Source organism: Martes martes, assembly GCF_963455335.1.
Source record: "Martes martes genome assembly, chromosome: 9".
NCBI lineage: Eukaryota > Metazoa > Chordata > Mammalia > Carnivora > Mustelidae > Martes > Martes martes.
Window position 1 is genome coordinate 52190139 of NC_137896.1, and position 26026 is coordinate 52216164.

Here is a 26026-nt window from a genome sequence, read left to right on the forward strand (position 1 = left end):
ATTATAAATATGGAGAACAAATTAGTAGTTGCTAGAGGTTAACAATGATGGGAAGAGGGGGCTCCTGGGTGGCTCAGTGGGTTAAGCCTCTGCCTTCGGCTCAGGTCACGATCTCAGGGTCCTGGGATCGAGCCCCGCGTCGGGCTCTCCACATCGGGGAAGCGGAAAGCCTGCTTCCCCCTCTCTCTCTCTGCCTGCCTCTCTGCCTACTTGTGATCTCTGTCTGTCCAATAAATAAATAAAATCTTTGGAATGATGGGAAGAAGGGGGTGGGTAGGACTATAAAAGAGGTAGCATGAGACAGAAGTATGCGATGATGAAACAGTTTTGTACTTTAATTGCAGTGGTGGTTACACCAATCTATACGTGATAAAATGAAAAATTACACACACATTTTATCAATATCAAATTCCTAATTTTGATATTGTACTATAGTTACATAACAAGTAGCCACTGGGGAAAGCTAGGTGACAGATACACAGAACCTGTCTGTACAACCTTTCCAACTTCTTGTGAAAAATATAATTATTTCAAAATAAATTCTACTGGGGTGCTTGGATGGCTCAGTTGGTTAAATGTCTGACTTCAGCACAGGTCGTGGTCTCAGGGTCCTGAGATTGAACTCTAAGTCAGGATCTGCACTTAGCAGGAATCTGCTTGTCCCTCTCCCTCTGCCCCTCACCCCCCATTCATGCTCACTCACTCTATCTCAAATAAAATCTAAAATAAAGTAAAATGAAATCAATTCTAACATGTATGTATATATGCCTATATACATATACATATACAAAATATGTGTAATAGGGGTGGGGGAGCCATTAAAAATAATATACAGCTGACCCTTGAACAACATAGGTTTGAAATGTACAGTTCTGTTCACATGTTGATTTTTTTCAACAAATACAGTACTCTAAATATATGGTCTCCTCATAAATTTTTTTATTTTTTTTCTCCTAATTTTAACATGTTCTTTTCTCTAACATTTTAAATGTAGGAATACAGTATATAATACAACAGGATACAAAATAAGTGTTAAATGACTATTCATGTTATCAGTAAGGCTTCCAGTCAACAGTAGACTACTGAAGTTTTGGGGGAGTCAAAACGTCTACGGAGGAGCTCCTGGCACTCAGTTCCAGAGTATGTGACTCTTGATCTTGGGATTTTGAGTTTGAGCCCCACATTCAGTGTAGAGATTACTTAAAAAAATAAAATCTTAAAAAAAAAAATTATATGGAGGGGCACGTGGGTGGCTCAGTGGGTTAAGCCTCTGCCTTCGGCTTAGGTCATGATCTCTGGGTCCTGGGACTGAGCCAGGCATAAGGCTCTCTGCTCAGCGGCAGCCTGCTTGCTTACCCCTCTCTCTGCCTGCCTCTCTGCCTACTTGCGATCTCTCTCTGTCAAATAAAATCTTTTTTAAAAAATTATATGGCTATTTTCAACTGCACAGGGAGTCGTGGCACCTAGCTCCCACATCATTCAATGGTCAACTACACACTTAAAATTCTGTTGGCAAATTTGGAAAGACTTTCTCCAAAAGAGTTACTTAGGTAAACTATGTTTTACTCAGTAAAAAATAACCATTAGAATTGGTCATTGGTCAATACATTAGTAAAAACTTCCTATTATTTTTAGTAATTCTCTTTAACATATGGGAGAAACTGTTATCTTTTGCTTGAAAACTTCAACTGTTCCCTAACACAATCCTTTCCATTTTTTTCCTTAAAGATTTTATTTTTAAGTAATCTCTACACCCAATGTGGGACTCAAACTCACAACCTCAAAATCAAGAGTAACATCCTCTACCAACTGAGCCAGCAAGGCACCCCAGACTCTTCCTACTTTTAGATGACAGTTCTTAAAAAACCTGCGTAATAACCCTAAACTGTCATCCCTTTCACCCAATGAAGCAAAAATTTTGTATCAGACAGAGCTCAATTTAAATCCTAACCCTACCATCTAGCTATAAAAATGTAAAATCCCTATATTAATCATTTCATAAGGGTAATGATGCCATTTATAAAACATAATAGTGCCTAATAAAGCCGCATATACTCCGAAAGGTTTTGAAGAAAAAAATTTTGTTCTGCAATTTCTTATAGATATAATTAACATATAACATTGTATTATTTAAGGTGTACAACAATTTAAGGCATATATATAGTGACATGATTTCCACAATAAGGTTACATCCATCACTTCACGTGGTTATAAATTATTCTTTTCTTGATGTATCTGGGAGGCTGCCTTCAACTCAGGTCATGATCCGAGAGTCCTGGGATCAAGCACTGAGTCAGGTTCCCTGCTCAGCAAGGAGTCTGCTTGTCCCTCTGCCTCTGCCCCTCCCCCCAGCTTGTGAGTCAGCGCTCTCTGTCTGAAATAAATAAAATCTTTATTTTTTAAAAAAATATTTTATTTATTTATTTGACAGAGATCACAAATAGGCAGAGAGGCAGGCGGCGGGGGGGGGGGGGGGCAGGCTCCCCACTGAGCAGAGAGCCCGATGCGAGGTCGATCAAAGGACCCGGGGATCATGACCTGAGCTGAAAGCAGAGGCCTTAACCCACCAAGCCACCCAGGCACCCCTCAAATAAATAAAATCTTTAAAAAAAAGTTATTTTTCTTGTGATGAGAACTTTGAAGATCTACCTGCTCTCTTCATAGCTTTCAGATATACAATATGGTATGGTTAACAATAGTCACTATACTATACATATCCCCAGAATTTATACACAGAAGTCTGTACCTTTTTACCACCTTCACCCATTTCCCACCAACTCCCACACATACTGGTTTAAGGTTTGCTACTACAAAGTCATTTAAATTCCAAATATTAGAAATGGCTGTGTCTTAAGTTTTCTCCAACAGTTTTTACTATGTTTTGTTCTGTTTTTACCTTTAGTTTATAAATTGCAGGACTTCCTGGGAAAAGTTTAGCTGCTCTTTCAACCCAGTATTTTGCTCTTCCATCAGTAACATCATTTTTACAAAGCAATTCTGCAATCTTCAAAACAAGATCTTTTTGTGTTGGGTTTAATTCCACTGAACGCTGACACCAGAAAAGAAATAATAAGTTAGGATTCCTAAAGTACCTACGCTCACATATAAAAGTTAAAAATTTATCGCTGTCTACCTTAAAAATTGTTCCCAATGACAACATGGTATTTCAAAGTTGTTTAAGTCAAACTTAAAGTGTACTGGAATTTTTTGCAGATGAATTAAAGAAAAATTATGTTTTTATCAGGTAAGTGCTCCCAAAAAAGAAAGAAAACCACACTCATAAGAACAGCATTTCTGGGTGTTAATCCTCTTTTAGAAGTGCTAACTTAATGATTAAATTACAGTGTACTTTGAGCCAAATAATTTAAGATCTATTCTTATCAGTGTTAATAGTATTATCATACCAATGCTTATTTTCATAACATCCATAAAATATATTTGAATTATTTATTATATAAATTACTCTGGGTATCACGTGTGTGACTGTGCAAAGGCTATATTTTAATCTTAAATGCTTTACCTTGTAACATTCAACAGCTTTGTCTATATTTTCCTCCACTTCATGAAGAAGACCAAGAAATCTGTGAGCTTTGGGATCTCTTTCTTGCACATTAATATACGCAGTTATATATCTGTTTAAAAATAATAATACAAAAATAATCTTCATATTATAACATTCAGAACTGTATCTAATTCCAACCTGAAGAGTACATCTTAAACCAAAGCAAACACTAAACTAATCCACACTGTTATTCTCGTTATTGACTACCACTATTTACTTAAACTAGAATATGCAAAAAACTCAGAAGTATCCATAAAAAGAATAAACACATAGATACAAAATTGACAATATACTTATTTTACCATTAACTACTACATTTACCAAATGTTTTCTCTAATGCTACCCATACATAAGAAATGAACACATAAATTGCTTTTCCCCGATATTTTGATAAAGCACTAAAAAGTTTTACACAGAAATTAGAAAAAGATTATAGTAAATATTTACCTTTTCTTATTGTACTATTCACCTTTTAAACAAGAAAGTAATATCTAATAATAGTACTGTTCCCAGCTAAAACAGAGCAGAGGAAAAATTACTAAATAAACTAACAAACGTAGGTAATATCCATTTCTTAAATCAAGTTAACAGCTAAAAAATAAGCATCTTCTAGGCTCAATAAATATTATATATAAATATATACATAAACAATAAATGTATCTATATATACACCAAAAACCAAAACTGGAGGAAAAAGGGTCATATTAAAAAGGAACAAGGTTGACAGTCCCATTGCTGCTAGTTAAATAAAGGTGTTATTATTTTCCTCACCTATCAACATTTTCATCTTCCCATATATGTCTTTAACCTGTCTGCTCGCCTCCCTCCTAATTTCCCGCTTTAAGGCATTCTAAATCAGGAAATCAGATCACTGAACTTCTTGGCCTTAGGAGGTGAGACAAAGCCTCAGACTGTTACCTATTGAGTCAAAGATCTTTTACACAAGCTATTCTCCTGTCCAGAAATCACAGTTTAATTTTGTATTCATTGGCATTTTTCCAGCTGATTAAAGTACCAGATTTCTAACCAGGAAGAAATTTAAAACAGCATGGTTCTCTTTTATTCCTTAGAAGTGTTTTAAGTCTAATGGTTTCTTGCCCTAAGTATAAACAAGCGGCATGCATGCAGAAAATACTCATTCTAGGCTCAATCTTCACGGAATTGAGGCTAGTCCTTTGTATCAGTCTGGAGTGATATAATACCTTATTTCCAGGACATACATAGAAGAACTGCTAAAAAAACATATTATTTTCACCCATTTCAAGTAAGAATACCCTGATGGCGGCGGGGAATGACTTTAGAAAACTAAAGCATGTTTACAGTTTGGTACTTACTTTTTAGCAAGATCATATTCTTTAACTTCATAGTACAGCTTTGCAAAATAGAATCCTTTCATTGACTTCTAAAAAAAAATTAAGAGTTCTTTTAATTTTTCATATTTTAAATTTTGTAAAGTATTCATAGAACTAAAAATCTGCCCTAATAAGGTTAGTATTAACATACTTGATTCTTTTTCACCTAAAAGGTATGAAAAAAAAACTGCCTGCAGAAATGGACATATATCGTAAAAATCATGATTCCATGTTTTATAATTCTCATCATAAAACTAAAAATAAATTTAAGAACAGCAGGACAAGACAACAGCAGAAATTAAGAATTTATAACAGCAAGAAAGCTGAAAAAACATGTGGTGCAACTCTCTCACTTTACAGATAACTAAACAGACGGAAACCTGCTTTCTTAGGAGAGGCAAGGTATACTAAAACCTTCTCTTGCCATATTCAAGTCTTTATGGGAAAAAATAAGAAAGTACTTCCAACCCATTAAGGCATGGAGGACTCTCTGGTCCAGGTACTGTTTGTTGTTCTCTCTACAGATCAGTGTTTTACACTCAAGGAATTAAAAAGGTAGAAATAAAAGTTGAATACTTCCAGTAATAAACCAAGTCCACACCCTGGCTCTTTTACTTCCGTAAGTTCCAAAGTTTAAGATCCTGGGACGCACCAGATTCTATCATACACACACGATAAGAGTACAGAGCCATCAAACATAATTTTTGAAAATTATACAAGGACACAGAAAAAAACCAATATATTAATTGAAAAAAGAAGTCTACAAAGCAGTATGTTTTCATTTATTCATTTGATTTCTTTAAAAATGAAGATTTAGGATTTGTTTGTTGTGCCTGCTATCATTTACCAGGCACAGGGGCACCAGTAGGACACACAAAAAAATCTGTCTTCAAGAGGCCTGCATTTTAGGAGAGGTGACAAGCAAACTATTACCTATATAGGAGCAGAAGAGAGTGCTATTTTATAGTATTTCATCAATTATTTTCAGTATACCATATTTCGACAAAGCTAGAATCACTATTTATCTCACAAATCACAGGAATCCTAATACTGCTGCCTGTTCAGTTGGCAGTGTTTCTTCTTTCTTAGCTGGTAATGGGTGATGGTATGGCATCATATGTTCTATAAAATAAGAGAGTTGTCGGGAAACGTCTTACTAAGGGGATATTTGATCAGATACCTAATAAGGTAAAGAAGTGATTATCTAGGGAAGACTAGAGAGAAGATGGACTGTTTGCCCACTGTTAACTATGTTTCAATTTTTCCTTTTTAATCAAACCTACAGAAAACACTCTTAATCACACTCATCTTCTTAAAATATTCTTCTCAATGACTTCAAAGACACCATGCTCTCTAGTTTAACTTCCACCTTAGTGGCCATTCCTTCTCAGGCTCTTCCTCACACTGACTTCCCCACGAACCAGTCCTAAATCCTCTTCTCTTTCAGATCTCCTCTGTGACAAATACTGAATCTCACCTATGACTACTGACAGTATATTGACTCTCAAATATGTATCTTTGGCTCTCACTTTTCCCTAAACTCTAAACTTATGTGCAAAATATCATCACCAAAATCTGTCAGTTCTACCTTCTACATTACCTCAATCAACCCATTTTTTTACATCTCTGTTGCTATTACCAAAGTCCAAGCCTGCTATGATCTCCCTCTAGAACTTCTGAAAAGGCTAACTCCTTCCTGTTTCCCGCTATGTATTTTTTCTCCCATCTAATTCATTCACCAAAGGGGTATCATTTCAAACATAAGACAAACCATGTTATGCTTTTTTTTTTTTTAATTTAAAATCCTTCTATGGCTTCCATTATGCTTTGAAAATACCCAAATTTCTCACCAAAGGCTAGCAAGACATGGACTTTACTTCATCTGGCCCTTGCATACTATAGGTTAGCCAGTGACTAAAACCAGAATGCATCTCTACAACTGGGGCAGCCCTGGGGAATCTGTTTTAAACAGGCCAACAGCCGGTATTGATATGATATGATTTCTATCCATCACTTTTAGTATCAGAGTGAGAAATTCAATCAATGTACGTAAATGAAAGAGAAACTATGGTTCCTTAAACAAACGCCTCATCATCTAGAGACGTGTGAATGAAAGAACAAGATTCTCACTATCCTAGTGAAACCACAACTAAGGGGAAATGAGCTTGAGAGAATTACCTGACCAAAACAAAACAGAAATCCCTACTAAGCAAGACTCTAGTCTGACACAGTGAAACAGTTAAGTGTCGAATAAATGGAAGGCTCCCCATGCCCCACACCTCCCTCTTACCTCCCCCTATATCTTGGGGAAGCAGGGTTGGGTCCAGTGTATTTATTAAAAACGTAACACAGATATTCTAAGTCAAGTGAGTAGAGAAAAATTCTAGGGAAGCAAAAGGGGGGAAAAATCTACATTTTTAGTAGGAATACAGACCCAGAAAAGTGGGGTCTCCCAATCCTTCTGATTTTAAGTTTTGAGCAGATGTCAGAAAAGTTACCATACTGACTTTGGACAGTCAAGTCCTCAGAAACCTCACTTTTTGGTCCTTGATGTCACTTCATCCTATCTTTGTGAAGCAGAATTCACCTATCACTGGATTTGTTCACTCACTAATGGCTAGGTTTACTTAGATCTTCACCCCACATGAAGTGGGGTGAATCTTGCTCAGTACAAAAGAAACCACAGTTCAAACATTGACTGCCTGCATGAGTGTTTGCTTGATGAACAATTAAGACAAAGCTAACATCTAGGCAGGACAATGCAGCAGCAAAGTGGTATTTCAGATAGTTCTGAATAGCATTCTCCTGCTATCATACTAAAGTATGCCTGCTTCATTATTTCTCACAAAATCGTGTTAATTTCCTTCACTGAATTTATACAGTTCATAAGTATTTTTGTTTGTATAGGTATCTATCCCTCAAAACTCTAAGGCTTGGGCGCCTGGGTGACTCAGTGGGTTAAAGCCTCTGCCCTCGGCTCGGGTCATGATCCCAGGGTCCTGGGATTGAGCCCCACATCAGGCTCTCTGCTGAGTAGAGAGCCTACTTCCCCCTCCTTCTCTCTCTGTCTGCCTCTCTGACTGCTTGTGATCTCTGTCCATCAAATAAATAAATAAATAAATAAATATCTTAAAAAAAAAAAAAAACTGTAAGGCTCCACTGAGGTAAGACCCTGTGGTTTGCCCACCACCATGGAACCAGGAACATTAACTGGCAGATGTTACATATTCACTATTTATTGAAATACACATAAATTTGTGTACCATTGATTATTTCCTAATGAATTCCTAAAAACTAAGTAACTAGTTCAAAGACTACAACTAGTTCAAAAAATATAAATATGTGAACCATTAACTATATTGCCAGTACAGTTTATAGCATAGTTTATCATTTATATGCCAGTATAGTTTATAGCCATACAGTTTATAGCAATCTACTTCTCCACTCAGTATTTGAATGCCTCAGAGTATATACTCCTCCAAATTAATTAATTAATTAATTTTTCCCATTTCTTCAATCACTGCCAACTTGGTAAACAGAAGAGGTACCACTAAGTCAACCTGGCATTTCTCTGATTGATAAGACCAATTTTTAATGTTCACACTGAAATATTTAGAGTATAAATTCTCTACTAATATGCTATGGCCATTCCCAACTTTCAAAGGGCACAGAAACTATTCTCTTGCTAATTTTTAACGGTTCTTAACCATACTGACATCTGAAGGTTTTTTGGTTGTTTTTTTTGAAGCCAAGAGTCAGAGGTCCAACCAAGTGCACCACCCAGATGCCCCTCAGGGCTTTCTGCAGCTCTCCCAAATTGTCATTTATCTGTGTTTATGTGTTGTGAAATAAAGCTTCAATTTTTATGCAGTAAAAACTACCTTTACTGGTTCTTTTTTTTTTTTTCCAGATTATATGGTAAAAAAGGTCTTTCTCATTTGAGTTGAAAACTCATCTATATTTTCTTTCAGTTTCTCTAAAGTTACTTTTAAGTCAAACTTGTTTTGGTAAATAATGAAGAGCCCTATTTTTTAAAAATAAATGATTAAACCAAAAAAATCATTAAACAAAATATCAATTGTTCAAGCAACATCTACTGTATAATCCATATTTTCTCCATGGCTTTGCAATGTCACATAAATCTATGTTATGGCATCTTAACTTAAAACCCCTTTCTCCTACTATACTTCTTAGTCCTCACCAAAGAAGGTGTTAAATTAGCAGATATGTTTTAAGTCATAAAAGCATACGTGAAGATTAAAAAATTTTTAATTACAGAAAAGTATAAAGTTGGCAAGACATACACACATACACACACACACACACACACACACACGAATCTTTTGTTTGTATCTTACACTACTTCCTCTCTTAAGGAACCAATACTGCTAAATAATTTTCACAAGCTCTGACTGACAAAGTGAAGGAAGCCATAGGGCAATAATGGGACACAGATGTGGATAGTTATTTAGGGCAAACAAGAGCATGAAAGTGTTTTCGGGCTAAGGAAAAACAGGCAGTTGAGGAGAATCTGAAAGAAAAGGGGGGAAATAAGGGCTTAGGAAACTGAAAGGGGTAACAAGAAAAGATGTCAGGGAAATACCTTGAAAAGGAAATTTACAGTTGACAGAAGAATGAATAGGGCCTGGTGGTTCACTGCCAACAGTCTCAGTTTACCAATGAAGAAGTGAAGTAGTTTGTTGAGTAAACGTGTGAAGAATCGGAGGTGCACAGTGAAATTCTAAAACAGAGACTGAAAAGAGTAAGTGATCAAGGACAGGTGCAAGGCCCACAAATAAATGCTCACCTATACAGTCACATAATCTCCAACAAGGGTGCTAACAACACTCAATGGAGAAAAGACTGTTTTCAACAAATGGTGCTGAGAAGACTAGATATTCATAGGCAAAAGAGTAAAGCTGGACCCTTACTTTACACCGTCTGCAAAAATGAACCCCAAGTGAATTAAAGACCTAAAACTAAGATCCAAAACTATAAAACTCCTAGAAGAAAACACAGGGGAAAAGCTATATGACATTTGATTAAGCAATATATTTCTTGGGATTGACACCAAACACATGGGAAACCAAAGTAAAAACAAACAAAAAGAAGTAAATCAAACTTAAAAACTTTTATATATCAAAGGACACAATCAATAGGGTAAAAAAGTCAACCTATAGAATGGGAGTAATAAGTGAAACCATACAGCTGATAAAGGATTAATATCTAGGATATATTTTTAAAAAAACACTCCTACAATTCAATAATAAAAAAATCAAATAACCCAACTAGAAAACAGGTAAAAGACTTTATAATAGACATTACTCCAAAAATGATATATGAATTCCTAAAAGCACACAAAGAGCTGCTCAATATCACCAATAAAGGAAATGGAAATCAAAATCACCATGGGAGGGGCGCCTGGGTGGCTCAGTGGGTTAAGCCTCTGCCTTCGGCTGGGGTCATGATCCCAGGGTCCTGGGATCGAGCCCTGCATCGGGCTCTCTGCTCAGTGGGGAGCCTGCTTCCCCGCCTCTCTCTCTGCCTGCCTCTCTGCCTACTTGTGATCTCTGTCTGTCAAATGGATAAATAGAATCTTTAAAAAAAAAAAAAAATCACCATGGGCGCCTGGGTGGCTCAGTGGGTTAAGCCTCTGCCTTCAGCTCAGGTCATGATCTCAGGGTCCTGGGATCGAGCCCCGCATCGGGCTCTCTGCTCAGCGGGGAGCCTGCTTCCCCCTCTCTCTGCCTGCGTTTCCGCCTACTTGTGATCTCTGTCTGTCAAATAAATAAATAAAATCTTTTTAAAAAAATCACCATGGGATACCACTTTATATCCACTAGAATGGCTACTATGCAAAAAGGAAAAAAAAAAAAATGAAAATAACAAGTGTTGGTAGTGGTATGGAAAAGTTGGAACCCTTGTGTATTGTTAGTGGAAATGTAAAATGGTGCAACCATTATGGAAACAATATGGTAGTTCCTCACAAAAGTAAAATTTAAACTACCATACAATCCAGCAATCCAACTTCTGGGTATATAACCAAAAAATGAACAAATGAATGTAAGCAGAGAGATAAAAATTGTAAGCACAGAAAGAAATGCTAGAGATCAAAAACATTATCATAGAAATGAAGAAAGCCTTTGATGGGCTTACTAATAACCTGAACATGGCTGAGGTAAGAATCTCCAAACTTGAGGCTATCTCAAAAAAATCTACAAAGCTGAAAAGCCAATAGAAAAAAAGATAAAGACAAACAAAACAAAATATCCAAGAACTGTGGAACAACCACAAAAGGAATAACATCCATGAAATAAGACTACAAGAAAGAGAAAAGATGAAGGAACAGGAGAAATACCTGAAACAATAATTACTATGAAATTCCCCCAACTTAATGTTACACAAAAACCCACAAATCCAGAAAGCTCAGATCTAGCATCGAGCAGAATAAATGACAATAATAATAATAATAATAATAATAATAAACCTACACATATCCTATTCAAACTACTGAAAATAAAAGACAAACGATATAGAACCTGGAGAAAAAAGAAAACCTCTCCTATGACAGGAGCAAAAGTAAAAAATCACATTTAACTTCTCAAAAACCATGCAAGCAAAAGAGTGGAGTGAAATATTTGAAGTTGAGAGAAAAAACAGCCAACCTAGAGTTCAGTACTCCATAAGAAATGGGAGAAATATTTTCTCACACAAACAAAATTGAAGGAATTTGTTACCAATACATCAGCCTTACATAAGATGTTGATAATTTAGAGAAAAAAAAAAATGATACAGATGAGAAATTCACATCTATGTAAAATATACATATATGAAGGTAAAATAAAAACTATTTTTCTTTCTCTTAACTGATCTAACATATACCAGTTGTTCAAAACAATACCAACACGTATTTCCATTTTGTATGAGAAATGTATACAAAATTTGTATGTTTACATACATGCTCATGTATTTTATATAAAAGTAAAATATGTGATGGCAATGACACAAAGAAAAGGAAAATTTAAGATTACTTTATTATGAGGTACTCACATTACCCATGAAGTACTGTAGTATTATTTGAAAGTAGACCTGGATTAGTTGTAAATGTATACTGCAAACTCTATGGCAACCACTAAACAAGTAAAAAAAAAAAAACCTTAACATGCTAAAAAAGGAGCAAAATTGGAGTCACAGAAAATTCTAAGTGAAAACCAGGGAAGGCAGAAAAAGAAAGGAAGCCAGAAATTAGGAAGAACTAGGACAACAGAAAATAGCAATAAATATGATAGCTCTTAACACAACCATATCAATATTAACTAGAACGTCAATGGTAGAAGTCTACCAATAGATAATTTTAATGCACAATGACAATGTCTAAGATTAACTATACGTTGTCTACGAGAAACTCCAATTAAATACGAAAACTCATACAGATTAAAGGTAAATGGCTGAAAAAAAGAAAACACTAACTCAAAAAGATATATGCATCCCCAAGTTCGCTGCATTACTTACTTCTGCCAAGACATGAAAACAAACTACGTGTCCACTAACAGATGAATAAAGAAAATGTGGCACATATATACAACAGAATATATTTTAACCATAAAAATATGAAATCCTGCCATTTGCAATAACATGAGTCAATTTCAAGGGCATTACATTAAATGAAATAAGTCAGGGAATGACAAATACAGCATGATTTCCCTTATATGTGTGGAATTGCAAAAAACAAAGACTCAAGATCATAGATAGAAAAAAGACTGGTGGTTGCCAGAGTTGGGAGGGTGGGCAAAAATGGGATTGAGCCAGGCATGGGGCTCCTTGTTGAGGAGGGATCCTGCTTCTCCCTCTGCCTGCATGTCCCCTGCTTGTGCTCTCTAGTACACACACTTTCTCTGCCAAATAAACAAATAAAATCTTAAAAAAAAAAAAAAAAAGCAGACAAGAAATAGATTACCTAAATAGGCCTATACCTATTAAAGAAATTGAATAAATAATAATCTCCCAAGACTAAAAAGCACCAGGTTCACTGGTGAAGTCTACCAAACTTAATGAAAAAGAAATTATACCAATTCTCTACACTCTTCCAGAAGATACAAGCAAATAAAATAACTCTTAATTCCTCCTATGAGACCAGCATTACCTTAATACCAAAACCAGACAAAAACATTACAAGGAAACTACAGACAAGCATCACTCACAAACACAGCTACAAAAGGTCCTCAAAAGAATATTAGCAAACCAAATCCAACAATGTATAAAAAAGAATTATACGCCAAAACCAAGTGGGGATTTATCCCAGGTATGCAAGGCTGGTTCAACTTTTAAAAATGAATTAATATAATCCATCACATCAACAAGCTAAAAAAAAAAACCAAAAACAAAGAATAAAAAACTCATGATCACATTAATATATGTAGAAAAACATTTGACAAAAACTCCACACCCACTCACAATAAAACAAACAAACAAGCAACAAAAACAATGCTCAGTAAACCAGGAATAGAGGCAAATTCCTCAACTTAATAAAGAATATGTACAAAAGCAAACATACTTAATGGTAAGGAACTCAAAAGTTTTCTCACTGAGATCAGGAACAAGGCAAGGATGTCCCCTCTCATCAAGGATGTCCCTTTACACCATCATAGTGGAAGTCCTAGCTAATACAGTAACAGAGAAAAAAGAAAAAAGAAAAGAAATGAAACACAGGTTGGAAAGGAAAAAATAAAACTATATTTGCAGATGACATGACTGTCCACATAGAAATCTAAAACAACTGGTGAAAAAATCCTGGAAATAAGAAGTAAGTTTGAAGAATAATAGGGTAATACAAAAAAGTCAATCACTTTCCTATATACCAGCATGAACAAGATGAATTTGAAATATAAAACACAGTATCACTTACATTAGCACCCCCAAAAAGGAAATGAAGGTGATCCCTGAACATTGTGGGAGGTGGGGGTGCCATCCCTCTGCACAGTTGAAAATCCATATATAACTTTTGACTCCCCCAAAAACCTAACTACTAAAAGCCCGCTATTAATTAAAAGCCTTACTAATAACATAAGACAATTAACACACAGTCTGTACATGATACTATATGCTGCATTCTTAAAACTAGAGAAAAAAAACCAAATCATAAGGAAAAAAGTCATAAGGAAGATGAAAATACATTAATACCCTACTGTATTTATTTTTTAAAAATTGCATAGAAGTGGACACGTGCTGTTTAAACCCTGTTTTTCACGCATCAAGTATAGTTATAAACCTAACAAGATATGTGTAAGAAAAAAAACATATGTAAGATCTGTAAGAGAGTAACTACAAAATTCTGATTAATGAAATCAAAGAACTAGGGGCACCTGCGTGGCTCAGTTGGTTAAGTGACTGCCTTCAGCTCAGGTCATGATCCTGCAGTCACAGGATCAAGTCCCCCATCAGGCTCCCTGCTCAGCAGGGAGTCTGCTTCTCCCTCTGACCCTCCCTCTTCTCAAGTTCACTCTCTCTCATTCTCGCTCTCTCTCAAATAAGTAAATAAAATCTTTTAAAAAAGAAAGATATCAAAGAACTAAATAACTGAAGACATTCCATGTTCATGGACAGAAGAAGATCTGATCTTAACAAGATGTCAGTTTTTCCCAACTTCACCTACAGATTCAGTGCAATCCCAATCAAAATCCCAAGAACTTATTTTGTGGATATCAACAAAGTGATTCTCAAGTTTACTGATAGAGGCAAAAAACCCAGAGTTGCAAAATATTGAAGAAAAAAATTAGGAATGACACTACCTGATTTCAATACTTACTATAAACCTAGACTAATCAAGACAATGTGGTATTAGGTGGTCCCTTCCAAAGAGCTGATAATGTAGCAGAAGTGGAGCAGAAAAAGCGCACCTTCCACAAGTTCACCTACCCTGGCATGGACCTCAACCAGCTGCTGGATGTGTCCTAAAAGCCATTAGTGCAGCTATACAGTGCCTGGCAGCAGTAGAGGCTCAGCTGGGGTTTGTGGAGGAAACAACACTCAGTGCTGAAGCATGTGTGCAAGGCCAAAGAGGCTCCCCTGATGGAAAAGGTGGTTAAGATGCACGATCATCCTGTCTGAGAGTGGTGGGCAACATGGTGGGTGTCTACAATGGCAAGACCTTCAAATAAGAGGAAACCAAGCCCAAGATGACTGGCCACTATCTGGGTGAGTTCTCCATTACCTTCAAGGCTGTGAAGCACAGCAGGCCTGGTATTGAGACCACCCACTCCTCTACTTCATCCCTGTTAAGCAGCCTGTTCAGCCAATAAAGGCACAGACTTCTCAAAAAAACAAAACAAAACAAAACAAAAACAAAGTATATTAGCAAAATCAAAAACAAAAGTATACTAGCAAAAATATAAACAAAATGGACCCATATAAATATAGTTAACCGATTTCTGACAAAGGAGCAAGGGCAATATAGTGGAGGCAAAATAGTCTTTCAACAAAGAGTACTGGAATAATTGACATCCACACAAAACCATAATAAAAATAATAACAACACAGACCTCATACCCTTTGCAAAATTTAACACAAAATGGATCACAAACCTAAATGGAAACATAAAACTATAAAATTTCTAGGAGATAATGGGAGAAAATCTAAATGACCTCAGGCTTGGTGATGACTTCTTAATATACAACACCAACAAGACAACCCATTAAAGAACTGATATGCCATATTTCATTAAAATTAAGAATTTCTGTTCTGGGGGTGCCCAGGTGGCTTACTCGTTAACCATCTGCCTTTGGCTCAGGTCATGATCCCAGGGTCCTGGGATGGAGCCCTGTACCAAGATCCCTGCTCAGCAGGAAGCCTATTTCTCCCTCTCCCCCTGCCTGTGTTCCCTCTCTCGCTGTGTCTCTGTCAAATTTAAAAAAAAAAAAAAAAAAAAAAAAAAACCTTAAAAAAAAAAAACTTCTGTTCTGCAAAAGACACTGTCAAGAGAACGAAGACAAGCCACAGAATGGAAAAAATATTTGCAAGAGAAACATTTGAGAAATAACTATTACCCAAAATATACTAATTATAATAAGAAGAAAACGAGACTTTTTTATTTCTTTTTAAAGATTTTATTTATTTACTTGACAGACAGAGATCACAAGTAGGCAGAGAGGCAGGCAGAGAGAGAGGAGGAAGCAGGCTCCCTGCTGAGCAGAGAGCCCGATGTGGGACTCGATCCCAGGACCCTGGGATCATGACCTGAGCCGAAAGCAGAGGCTTTAACCCACTGAGCCACCCAGGTTCCCAGAAAACGAGATTTAAAAATGAATCAATGGGGGCGCCTGGGTGGCTCAGTGGATTAAAGCCTCTGCCTTCGGCTGGGGAGCCTGCTTCCCTCTCTTTGCCTGCCTCTCTGCCTACTTGTGATCTCTGTCTGTCAAATAAATAAAATCTTTGAAAAAAAAATTCAGTGATCTGAACACATCACCAAAAATAATAATAATAATAATAATACAGACAGAAAATAAATATATTAAAAAATCCACATTGATTTAACTGCAAATTAAAATAAGATACCATTACATATGTATCAGAATAGCCAATATCTAGAACACTTACAACACCAAATGATGGCAAGGTGTTACAGGAACTCTCATTCATTGCTGGTAGAAATGCAAAATGGTATATACACCGTGGAAGACAGTTTGGCAGTTTCTTACAAAACTAAACATAGACATACACATGTACACACACACACCCAAAATCTAAAAACCTAAACATACACTTAAATGATCTAGCAATAGTGTTCCTTGGTATTTACTCAAAAGAACTGAGAACTTAAGTCACCCAAATTCCCGCATACAAAAGTTTTATAGTCAAATCTTTGAAGCAACCAAAATCTTCTTCAGTAGATAAATGAATAAATCGTGGTACATGCAGTTAATAAGATATTATTCAGCACTTTAAAAAAAATGAACTATCAAGCCATGAAGAGACATGGAGAAGACTTAAGTATGCATTACTGAATGGAAAAAGCCAATCTGAAAAGGTTACATACTGTACGGTTCCAACTATAAGATATTCTGAAAAAGGCAAAACTATGAGGACACAAAAGAGTAATGGTTGGGGTGCCTGGGTGACTCAGTGGGTTATTCCTCTGCCTTCAGCTCAGGTCATGATCTCGGCGTCCTGGGATTGAGTCCCACACTGGGCTCTCTGCTCAGTGGGGAGCCTGCTTCCCCCTTTCTCTCTGCCTGCCTCTCTGCCTAGTTGTGATCTCCCTCTCTCCGTCAAATAAATAAATAAAATCTTAAAATAAAAAAAAATAAAAAATAAAAAAGATTAGTGGTTGCCAGGGACTAGGGGTAAGGATGAATAGGCTGAGCACAGAGGATTTTTAGAACAATAAAACTACTCTGTGTGACACAAGAATGGTAGATATACATCATTATATATTTGTCAAAACCCATAGATTATACAACACCATAAACGAACCCTAAGGTAAACTACGGACTTTGGGTGCCAATGATATGTCAAAATACGTTCAACTGTAACAAGTATACCACTCTGGGGGGGAATATTGATAACGGGTGAGGCCAAGCATTGTGTGCAGGCAGGGAGTTATGGGAGGAGTATCTGTACCTTCTCCACAATATTGCTGTGAACCTTAAGGTTGAGAAGAGGCCACAGGAAAGAAGGCAGGAATGGTCTAGGAGCAAAACAGACTGTGGCCACCCAAGGTTAGGAGGGAGACAGCACAGAGGAGGGCAAGAAACCGATTATCACACCAAGGAGTCCACAGGGGTAAGATGAAGTCCCATAATACTTGGCTTTGAAAGCAAGAGAGGCCGAGGAATTTAAAAATCAGAGAGATCTGGCTCTGAGAGCCCAGAACGCATACACAAAGCACAACTAACAGCCTACAGAGATACAGCACAGAAGCAGCAACTTGAAAAATATCTGCAGTATACAATGAGGAATACACTTATTTACTCATATACAGTTATTTACTCATCTCAGAGCATGTCACAAAGAGGCAAGGATAACAAGGATTCCCCTCCAGGAACAAAGGAGTTAACAGGGGCCATTTCCCTCCAACGACCCCAGCATAAACACATGACCATCTCTGGGAAACACAGTGGTATTACATTCACTACTTAACTTGCTTATACCAACCAACCTTCCTTCCCCATGCCACCCAGGCTTCTGTGGATCTATCCTTCCCAGTCACACTTCCCTCAGTCTCAGCCCTGTCTGTGGGTTCCTGCCCCAGAAGATCAGTGCAAACCCTGCCCACACCACATCTGTGACCCACGCATTTTTATCAGTTTAGAAGCAGTGGCAGCAGATCTCATTTCACAAAGAGCCCAGCATGTACCTTGCTAAAACACAGCCACCCCAACAGGGAACAAACACTGCCCACAACAGGCAAAAAGAATCTCTAAAGATGACTGGACTAAAGAAAAAATTGGCCAGAACAGAATAGCAGAGCACATCCAACATGCAGAGGAGACACTCCCTGAAGCACCAGGTCCTGGGAAACAGGGGACACTGCACTGCAAAGGCATTACATCCTCCTTTTCCTAAGGCATTACCTTCAAGAGTGGGAGACATAGCTGACTTTCCTAACACAAAGAAATAGAAAGTAGGGCAAAATAAGGAGACAGAGGAATATGACTCGAAAGAACAGGATAATAAACACAGCAAAACACCTAAGCAAAACAGATATAAATAATATACATGATAGAGAATTTAAAGTAATATTCATACAGATACTCCCTGGACTTGAGAAAAGAGTGGAAGACATCAGTGAGACCCTTAACAAAGAGATACCCAAAAAAAAAACAAAAACAAAAACAAAAAAATCCAGAGGTGAAGAATATAATAAATGAAATTAAAAATACCCTTGATGAAATAAATAGCAGGCTAGAAAAAGCAATGATGCTGAGCAAGTAAAAGAGAAAAAATTATGCAAATTGAGAATAAACTTAGGAAACTCAGCTACTCCACCAAATGTAATAATATCCACATTATAGGGACCCCAGAAGAAAAAGAGAGAGAAAAGAAGGCTGAAAATGTGTTTAAAGAAATAATAAGCTAAAAACTTCCCTATCTGGGGAAAGAAACAGATATCTAGATCCAGGAGGCACAGGGATTTCCCCCTACCAAAAAAAAAAAAAAAATCAACCAAAGATTATCTACACCAACACACATAGTAATTAAAATGACAAAACGTACCAACAAAGAAAAAAAATTTTAAAGCAGCAAGAGAAAAGAAGAGAGTTACATACAAGGGAAACTCCATGAAGCGATCAGTGGATTTTTTTTCAGCAGAAACTTTGCAGGTCAGAAGAGAGTGGGATGACAGATTCAAAAGGCTGAAAGAGAAAAATGTGCAGCCAAGACTACTTTATCCAGCAAGACTATCATTCAGAATAAAAGAGATAAAGAGTTTTTCAGACAAACAGAAACTAAGGGAGTTCATGACCAGTAAATCAGCCCTTCAAGAAGTTAATTAAAGGGGACTCTAAGTGGAAAGGAAAGACTATAAGTATGAAAAGGAGGAATCACAAATGTGACTTTTATACTTAAAAATAATTTTATCTGTCAAAATCAGTCAATGGACTCACAAAATAAAAGGATGTTAATGAGTGACACTATATACCTAAAACATGGAGGTGGGAGGAGAAGAATGGGTTCAAACATAAACATTAACTCATACAGAATACTAAATGCATTCTAAAGATGTTACATACAAACCTAATGGTAACCACAAATCAAAAGCTGGTAGTAAATATGCAAAAAATAAAAAGGACCCCAAGTATATCACTAAACCCAGCAAATCATAAAAAAGCGCAAGGATCAGAGCAAAACCACACAAAACAAGTAATAAAATAGCAATGTATATCTATCAATAATTACTTTGAATGTAAATGGACTAAGTCTAAATGCTCCAACCAAAAGACAGGGTGACAGACTGCATTTAAAAAAAAAAAAAAAAAACCAAGACCCTTCTATATACTGCCTACAAGAGACTCATTTCAGATCTAAAGATACTACAGATTCAAAGTAACGGGAAGGAGAAATATTTATCATTCAAACGGCTGTCAAAAGAAAGCTGGAGTAGCAATAGTTGTATCAGACAAGAGAAACTTGAAAGCAAAGACTGTAACAAGAGATAATAAAGGACATTATATCATTGTAAAGGGGAAAATCCAACCACAAGACATAACAATTATAAATATTTATGCATTCAATATAGGAGCACTCAAATTCACGAAACAGTTAATAACATAAAGGAACTAACCAACAATAATAAAATAATAGTAGGTACTTCAACACTTCACATACATCAATGGACATATCATCCAAACAAAAAATCAACAAGGCAACAGTCGCTTTCAATGACACAGTGGAACACATGGATTCAACAGATACATTCAGAACGTTCCATCCTAGAACAGCAGAATACACATTCTTTACAAGTGCACACGTAACACTGTCCAGAACAAATCACAAATTAAGCCACAAATCACATCAAATTAAAAAAGATCAAAGTTATACCATGCATCTTTTCTGACAACATGATTAAACAAGCCATCAACCCCAAGAAAAAATCTGAAAAGACCACAAATACATGCAGTTTATTAACATGATACTACTAAACAATGAATGGGCCAAGGAGTCAAAAAAGAAATCAGAAAGTACATAGAAACAAACACAACGGACCAAAAATCTTTGGGATACAACAAAAGATGTTCTAACAGGGAAGTTCAGAGGTGCCTGGGTGGCTCAGTCAGTTGGGCATCTGCCTTTAACTCAGGTCATGATTCTAGGGTCATGGGATCGAGACCTGCGTGGGGCTCCCTGCTCACTGGGGAGCCTAATTCTCCCTATCCTCCCTGCTCATGCTCTCTCTTGCTAGCTCTCTCTCCAATAAATAAATGGAAACTTTAAAAAAAAAGTTAATAGCAATACAGGTGCACCTGAAGAAAGAAAAACCCCAATGCAACTAAAAGACCCAGAAAAAAAATAAACAAAACCCAAGACCAGCAAAAGAATATAATATAGATTAGAGCAAAAATAAATGTTATAGAAACTAAAATAACAAATCAATGAAACCAGGAGTTGATTCTTTGAAATGATCAACAAAACTGATAAACCTCTAGCCAAACTCATCAAACAATCAAACAAATACTGAGGGGAGAGGGGGCTCAAACAAAATCACAAATGAAAGGGAAACAACCACCACCACCTGTAACAGAATATTGTGAAAAACTGCATGCCGGGGTGCCTGGGTGGCTCAGTGGGTTTAAAGCCTCTGCCTTCGGCTCAGGTCATGATCCCGGGATCAAGCCCCGAATAGGACTCTCTGCTCAGTAGGGAGCCTGCTTCCCCCGCCCCCTGCCTGCCTCTCTGCCTACTTGTGATCTCTGTCAAATAAATTAAAATCTTTAAGAAAAAAGCAAAGAAAAGAAAAACTGCATGCCAACAAAATAGACAATCTAGAAGAAACAGATAAATTCCTAGAAACAAATAACATACCAAAACTGAAGCAAGAAGAAATAGAAAATATGAACAGATTGATTACCGGCAATGAAACTGAATCAGTAATCAAAAAACTCCCAACTAGGGGCACCTGGGTGGCTCAGTGGGTTAAAGCCTCTGCCTTCGGCTTGGGTCATGATTCGAGCCCCGCACGGGGCTCTCTGCTGAGCAAGGAGCCTGCTTCCCTTCCTCTCTCTCTGCCTACCTCTCTGCCTACTTGTGATCTCTGTCAAATAAATATATACAATCTTAAAAAAAAAAAAAAAAAAAAAAAACTCCCAACAAAAGTCCATGACCAGATAGCTTCGAAGTAAAAGTCTACCAAACATTTAAAGAAAAGTTAATACCTATTCTTCTCATACTATTCCAAAAAGCAGAAGAGGAAGAAAAAGTTCCAAATTCAAATTCATTCTACAAGGCCAGCATTACCCTGATAGTAAAACCAGATAAAGACACAACTGAAAAAGAGAACTACAGATCTAACAAACACATTTGCAAAAATCTTCAACAAAATACAAGCAAACTGAATCCAACAACACATTAAAAAAATCATTCACCACAACCAAGTGGGATTTATTCCCAGGATGCAAGTGTAGTTCAACATTTGCAAATCAATCAACGTGGTACATCCCATCAATGAGAAAGGATAAAAACCATATGCTCATTTCAAAAGATGCAAAAGAAGCATCTGACAAAGTACAACATCCATTCATGATATAAACCCTCAACAAAGTAAGTTTAGAGGGAACATACTTCAAAATAATAAAAGTCTTACATAAAAAACCCACAGTGAACATCATACTCAATGGGGGAAATTAAGAGCTTCCCAAGGGCTAAGGTCAGAAACAAGACAAGGATGTCCATTCTAACTACTGTTGTTATTCAACACAGTACTAGAAGTCCTAGTCATAGAAATACAACAAAAAGAAATGAAAAGCACCCCAAATTGGTAAGGAAAAAGTAAAACTTTCACCATTTGCAGATGATATGATACTATACATAGACTCCACCAAAAAAACTACTAGAACTGATAAATCAATTCAATAAAGTCAAGAATACAAAATCAATGTGCAGAAATCTATTGCATTTCTATAAATCATTATGTATGAAGCAACAGAAAGAGAAATTAACAACCCTATTTACAATTCCACCAAAAATAATATAATATCTAAGAACAAACTTCACAAGAGATGGAAACTATAAAATAATGATGAAATTGCAAACGACAGAAAAAATAAAAAGCTATTCCATCCTCATGAATCGGAAGAACAAATACTGTTAAGAGGTTGACACCACCAAAAGCCATCTACACATTTAACGCAATCAAAATACCAACAGCATATTTTACAAAGCTAGAACAAACAATCCTAAAATTTGTATGCAACCATGGAAGACCCTGAATAGCCAAGAATGGAAAAGGAAAAAACAAACAAACAAACAAAAACTGGAGGTACCACAATTCTGGACTTCAAGTTGTATTACAAAGCTGTAAACAAAAAATCAAAAGTTTAGTACTGGCACAAAAACACACAGATCAATAGAACAGAACAGAAAGCCCAAAAATAAACACACGATTATATGGTTACTCTCCAACAAAGGAGGAAACATTCAATAGGAAAAAGACGGTCTCTTCAACAAATGGTGTTGGGAAAACTGAACAGCTACATGCAAAAGGAGAAAACTGGACCACTTTCTCACACCATACATAAAAATAAATTCAAAATGGATTAAGGATCTAAATGTGAAACCTGAAACCATAAAACTCGTAGAAGAGAGCTCAAAAAGTAATTTCTCTGACATCAGCCACAGCAACCTTTTCCTAGACAGGTCTCCTGAAACTACGGAAATAAAAGCAAAAATAAACTATCGGTACTACATGAAAATAAAAAGCTTCTGCACTGAAGGAAAGAATAAAAAAACTAAAAGGCAACCTACTGAGTAGAAGGTATTTGCAAATGACATATCCAAAATACATGAAGTTGGGACGCCTGGGTGGCTCAGTAGTTAAGCATCTGCCTTCAGCTCAGGTCATGATCCCAGGGTCCTGGGACTGAGCTGGGCATCTGGCTCCCTGCCTGGCGGGAAGCCTGCTTCTCCCTCTCCCACTCCCCCTACTTGTGTTCCCTCTCTCGCTGGGTCTCTCTTTGTAAAATGAATAAAATCTTTAAAACAAAACAACAAAACCAAAATACTTGAAGACTTTATACAACACCCAAAAAATAATACAATTTTTAAAAGAACAGAAGACATGTACAGACGTTTCTCTAAAGACGACATACAGATGGCCAACAAACACATAAAAAGATGTTCATTATCACTCATTACCAGGGAAATGCAATTCAAAACTAGACTGACAGATCATCTCACATCTATCAGAATGGCTAAAATTTCCATCCTTGTTGACAAGGATGTGCAGAAAAAGGAAACCTCTAGCACTGTTGGTAGGAATGCAAAGTGATGAACCTGTTATGGTAAACAGCATGGAAGTTCTTCAAAAACTTAAAAGACAGCTACCATATGATCCAGTAATCATTAACAACTGGTTTTTTACTCAAAAAATACAAAAACACTAATTCAGAGGCACCTGGGTGGCTCAGTCGGTTAAGTGTCTGCCTTCAGCTCAGGTTGTAATCTTGGGGTCCTGGAATCAAGCGCCACTTGGAACTGTTGGGCTCCCTGCTCAGCAGGGAGTCTGCTTCTCCCTCTCTCTCTGCCCCTCCCCCTCACTTGTGTGCACAAGCTCACTCTCTCAAATGAAAATGTAAAACCTTTTTTTAAAAAAGTTTAAAAAAAACACTAATTCAAGAGGATATACACACACACATATTTATTGCTGTATTATTTACAAAAGGTAAATTATGGAAGCAGCCCAAGTGTCTATCAAGAGTCAAATGGATAAAGATGTGGTACATATATACAAAATGGAGTATTAGCCATAAAAAAGAACAAAATCTTGCCATTTGCAACAACATGGATGGAGCTAGAGAGTATAACGCGAAGTGAAATAAGTGAGAGAGACAAATATACCATACGATTTCACTCATGTGGAGGTTAAGAAACAAAACAAACGAGCAAAGGAAAAAAGAGAGAGAGAAACCACAAAACAGACTCTTAACAAGAGAACAAACTGATGGTTACCAGAGGGGAAATGGGAAAGGGGATGGGTAAAATAAGTGAGAGGGATTAAAGACATACACTTATGATGACCACTGTATAATCACTATAATACAATCACTATATTGTGTATCTGCAACTAATAGAACAGTGTTAACAATGGAATTAAAATAAAAAACTTTTAAAAAGGCATTAAAATGGCAGATTTACTACATATATTTTACAACTTAAAACATCAATAACATAACATACCAAAACTCATCACAATGTACACTTCAAATGGTAAACTGTATCTCAATAGAGCTATATAAAATATCCTCTCATTTTATGGCAAAATAGTGATGTATTCTCAGAAAACTATTCCAAGAGACCTCAGTGTAACAGTATTGAGTATACATCCTTAACAGGATATATTTTAAAAGTAAAGAACTATAGGGGCGCCTGGGTGGCTCAGTTGGTTAAGCATCTGACTCTTGATTTCAGCTCAGGTCATGATCTTGCAGTCATGGGACTGAGCCCCACACTGGGCTCTACACTCAGTGTGGTGTCTGCTTCAGAGTCTAAATAAATAAATAAATTTTTTAAATAAATATAAAAGAACTACAAGCAATCTTAAACTTCAGTATTAATAAACACCTGAGAAAAGCAAGGAGGCTAGAAGTGTAATCATAAGAGCCTCCCCAAATCCATAAATTTAAGACATATGAAGAAAAACATATGAGAAAAACAAGGAGGCTAGAAGTGTAATCATAAGAGCCTCCCCAAATCCATAAATTTAAGACATATGAAGCAGTTTATGACAATATACAATAATCAAGATGGCATTACAATGAACAGAGCTTTCTTCCCCCTTTTAAAAGATGAATAGATTCCCACTAGTTACAATATCAACACATAATAGAAAAACCAACTCCACTGTCTATTTTGCTTCGAAATAGCCCACTAAAGACTATCTTAGGATAAATGAACAGCAATTATTAAATAATAATATACAGAACCATAAAATTGTGGGGAAGTTTGATATTCTTCTGTCTCTATTCTGTTCATTTTATAAAGGAACTGAAGCCAAAGGGGGTTAAGTGCCTTGTTTAAGGATACATAGGTAGAAAGAAAAAGAGCCAATGTTATCCATAATTCAGTCAGTCCATGATTCAGGACATCCATGATTCAGTCACTGCTTCTTCCCATGACACTTTATGCCACTGTAAGCAAATATTTAAATTCATTTACACTTTTAACTCTCAAAACTGATGTGGGGCTGAAAAGAGGAACATTCAGACCTGGAGGGACGTCACATTAACCCAGCTTTTGCACAGCCAAATCACTCTCCACCTTTACACCAGGTCCCCAACACACACTGCAAAAAGCTTAAGCAAATGATTTTTCCTCAGTATAAATCAACAGGCTCCAAACTTGAGGGGTCCTAACAAGGGTAAGGGCAGGAGTTATAAAGGCAGATAAGCAAAGTTTCTAGATA

The 26026-nt window shown here is 36.6% G+C and overlaps 1 protein-coding gene across 2 annotated transcripts in view; it reads right to left on the reverse strand.

The window, feature by feature from the left end:
- Positions 1–26026, reverse strand: part of LOC308349407 (E3 SUMO-protein ligase RanBP2) — a 77876-nt gene that overhangs the window by 48043 nt on the left and 3807 nt on the right. For both annotated transcript variants that reach the window (XM_080814077.1, XM_080814078.1), the window contains exons 2-4: positions 4897–4964; positions 3521–3632; positions 2897–3049 (exon numbers count right to left, since the gene is read on the reverse strand). In XM_080814077.1, the coding sequence (XP_080670203.1) occupies positions 2897–3049; positions 3521–3632; positions 4897–4964 (333 nt within the window). The remainder of the gene's footprint in view (positions 1–2896; positions 3050–3520; positions 3633–4896; positions 4965–26026) is intronic.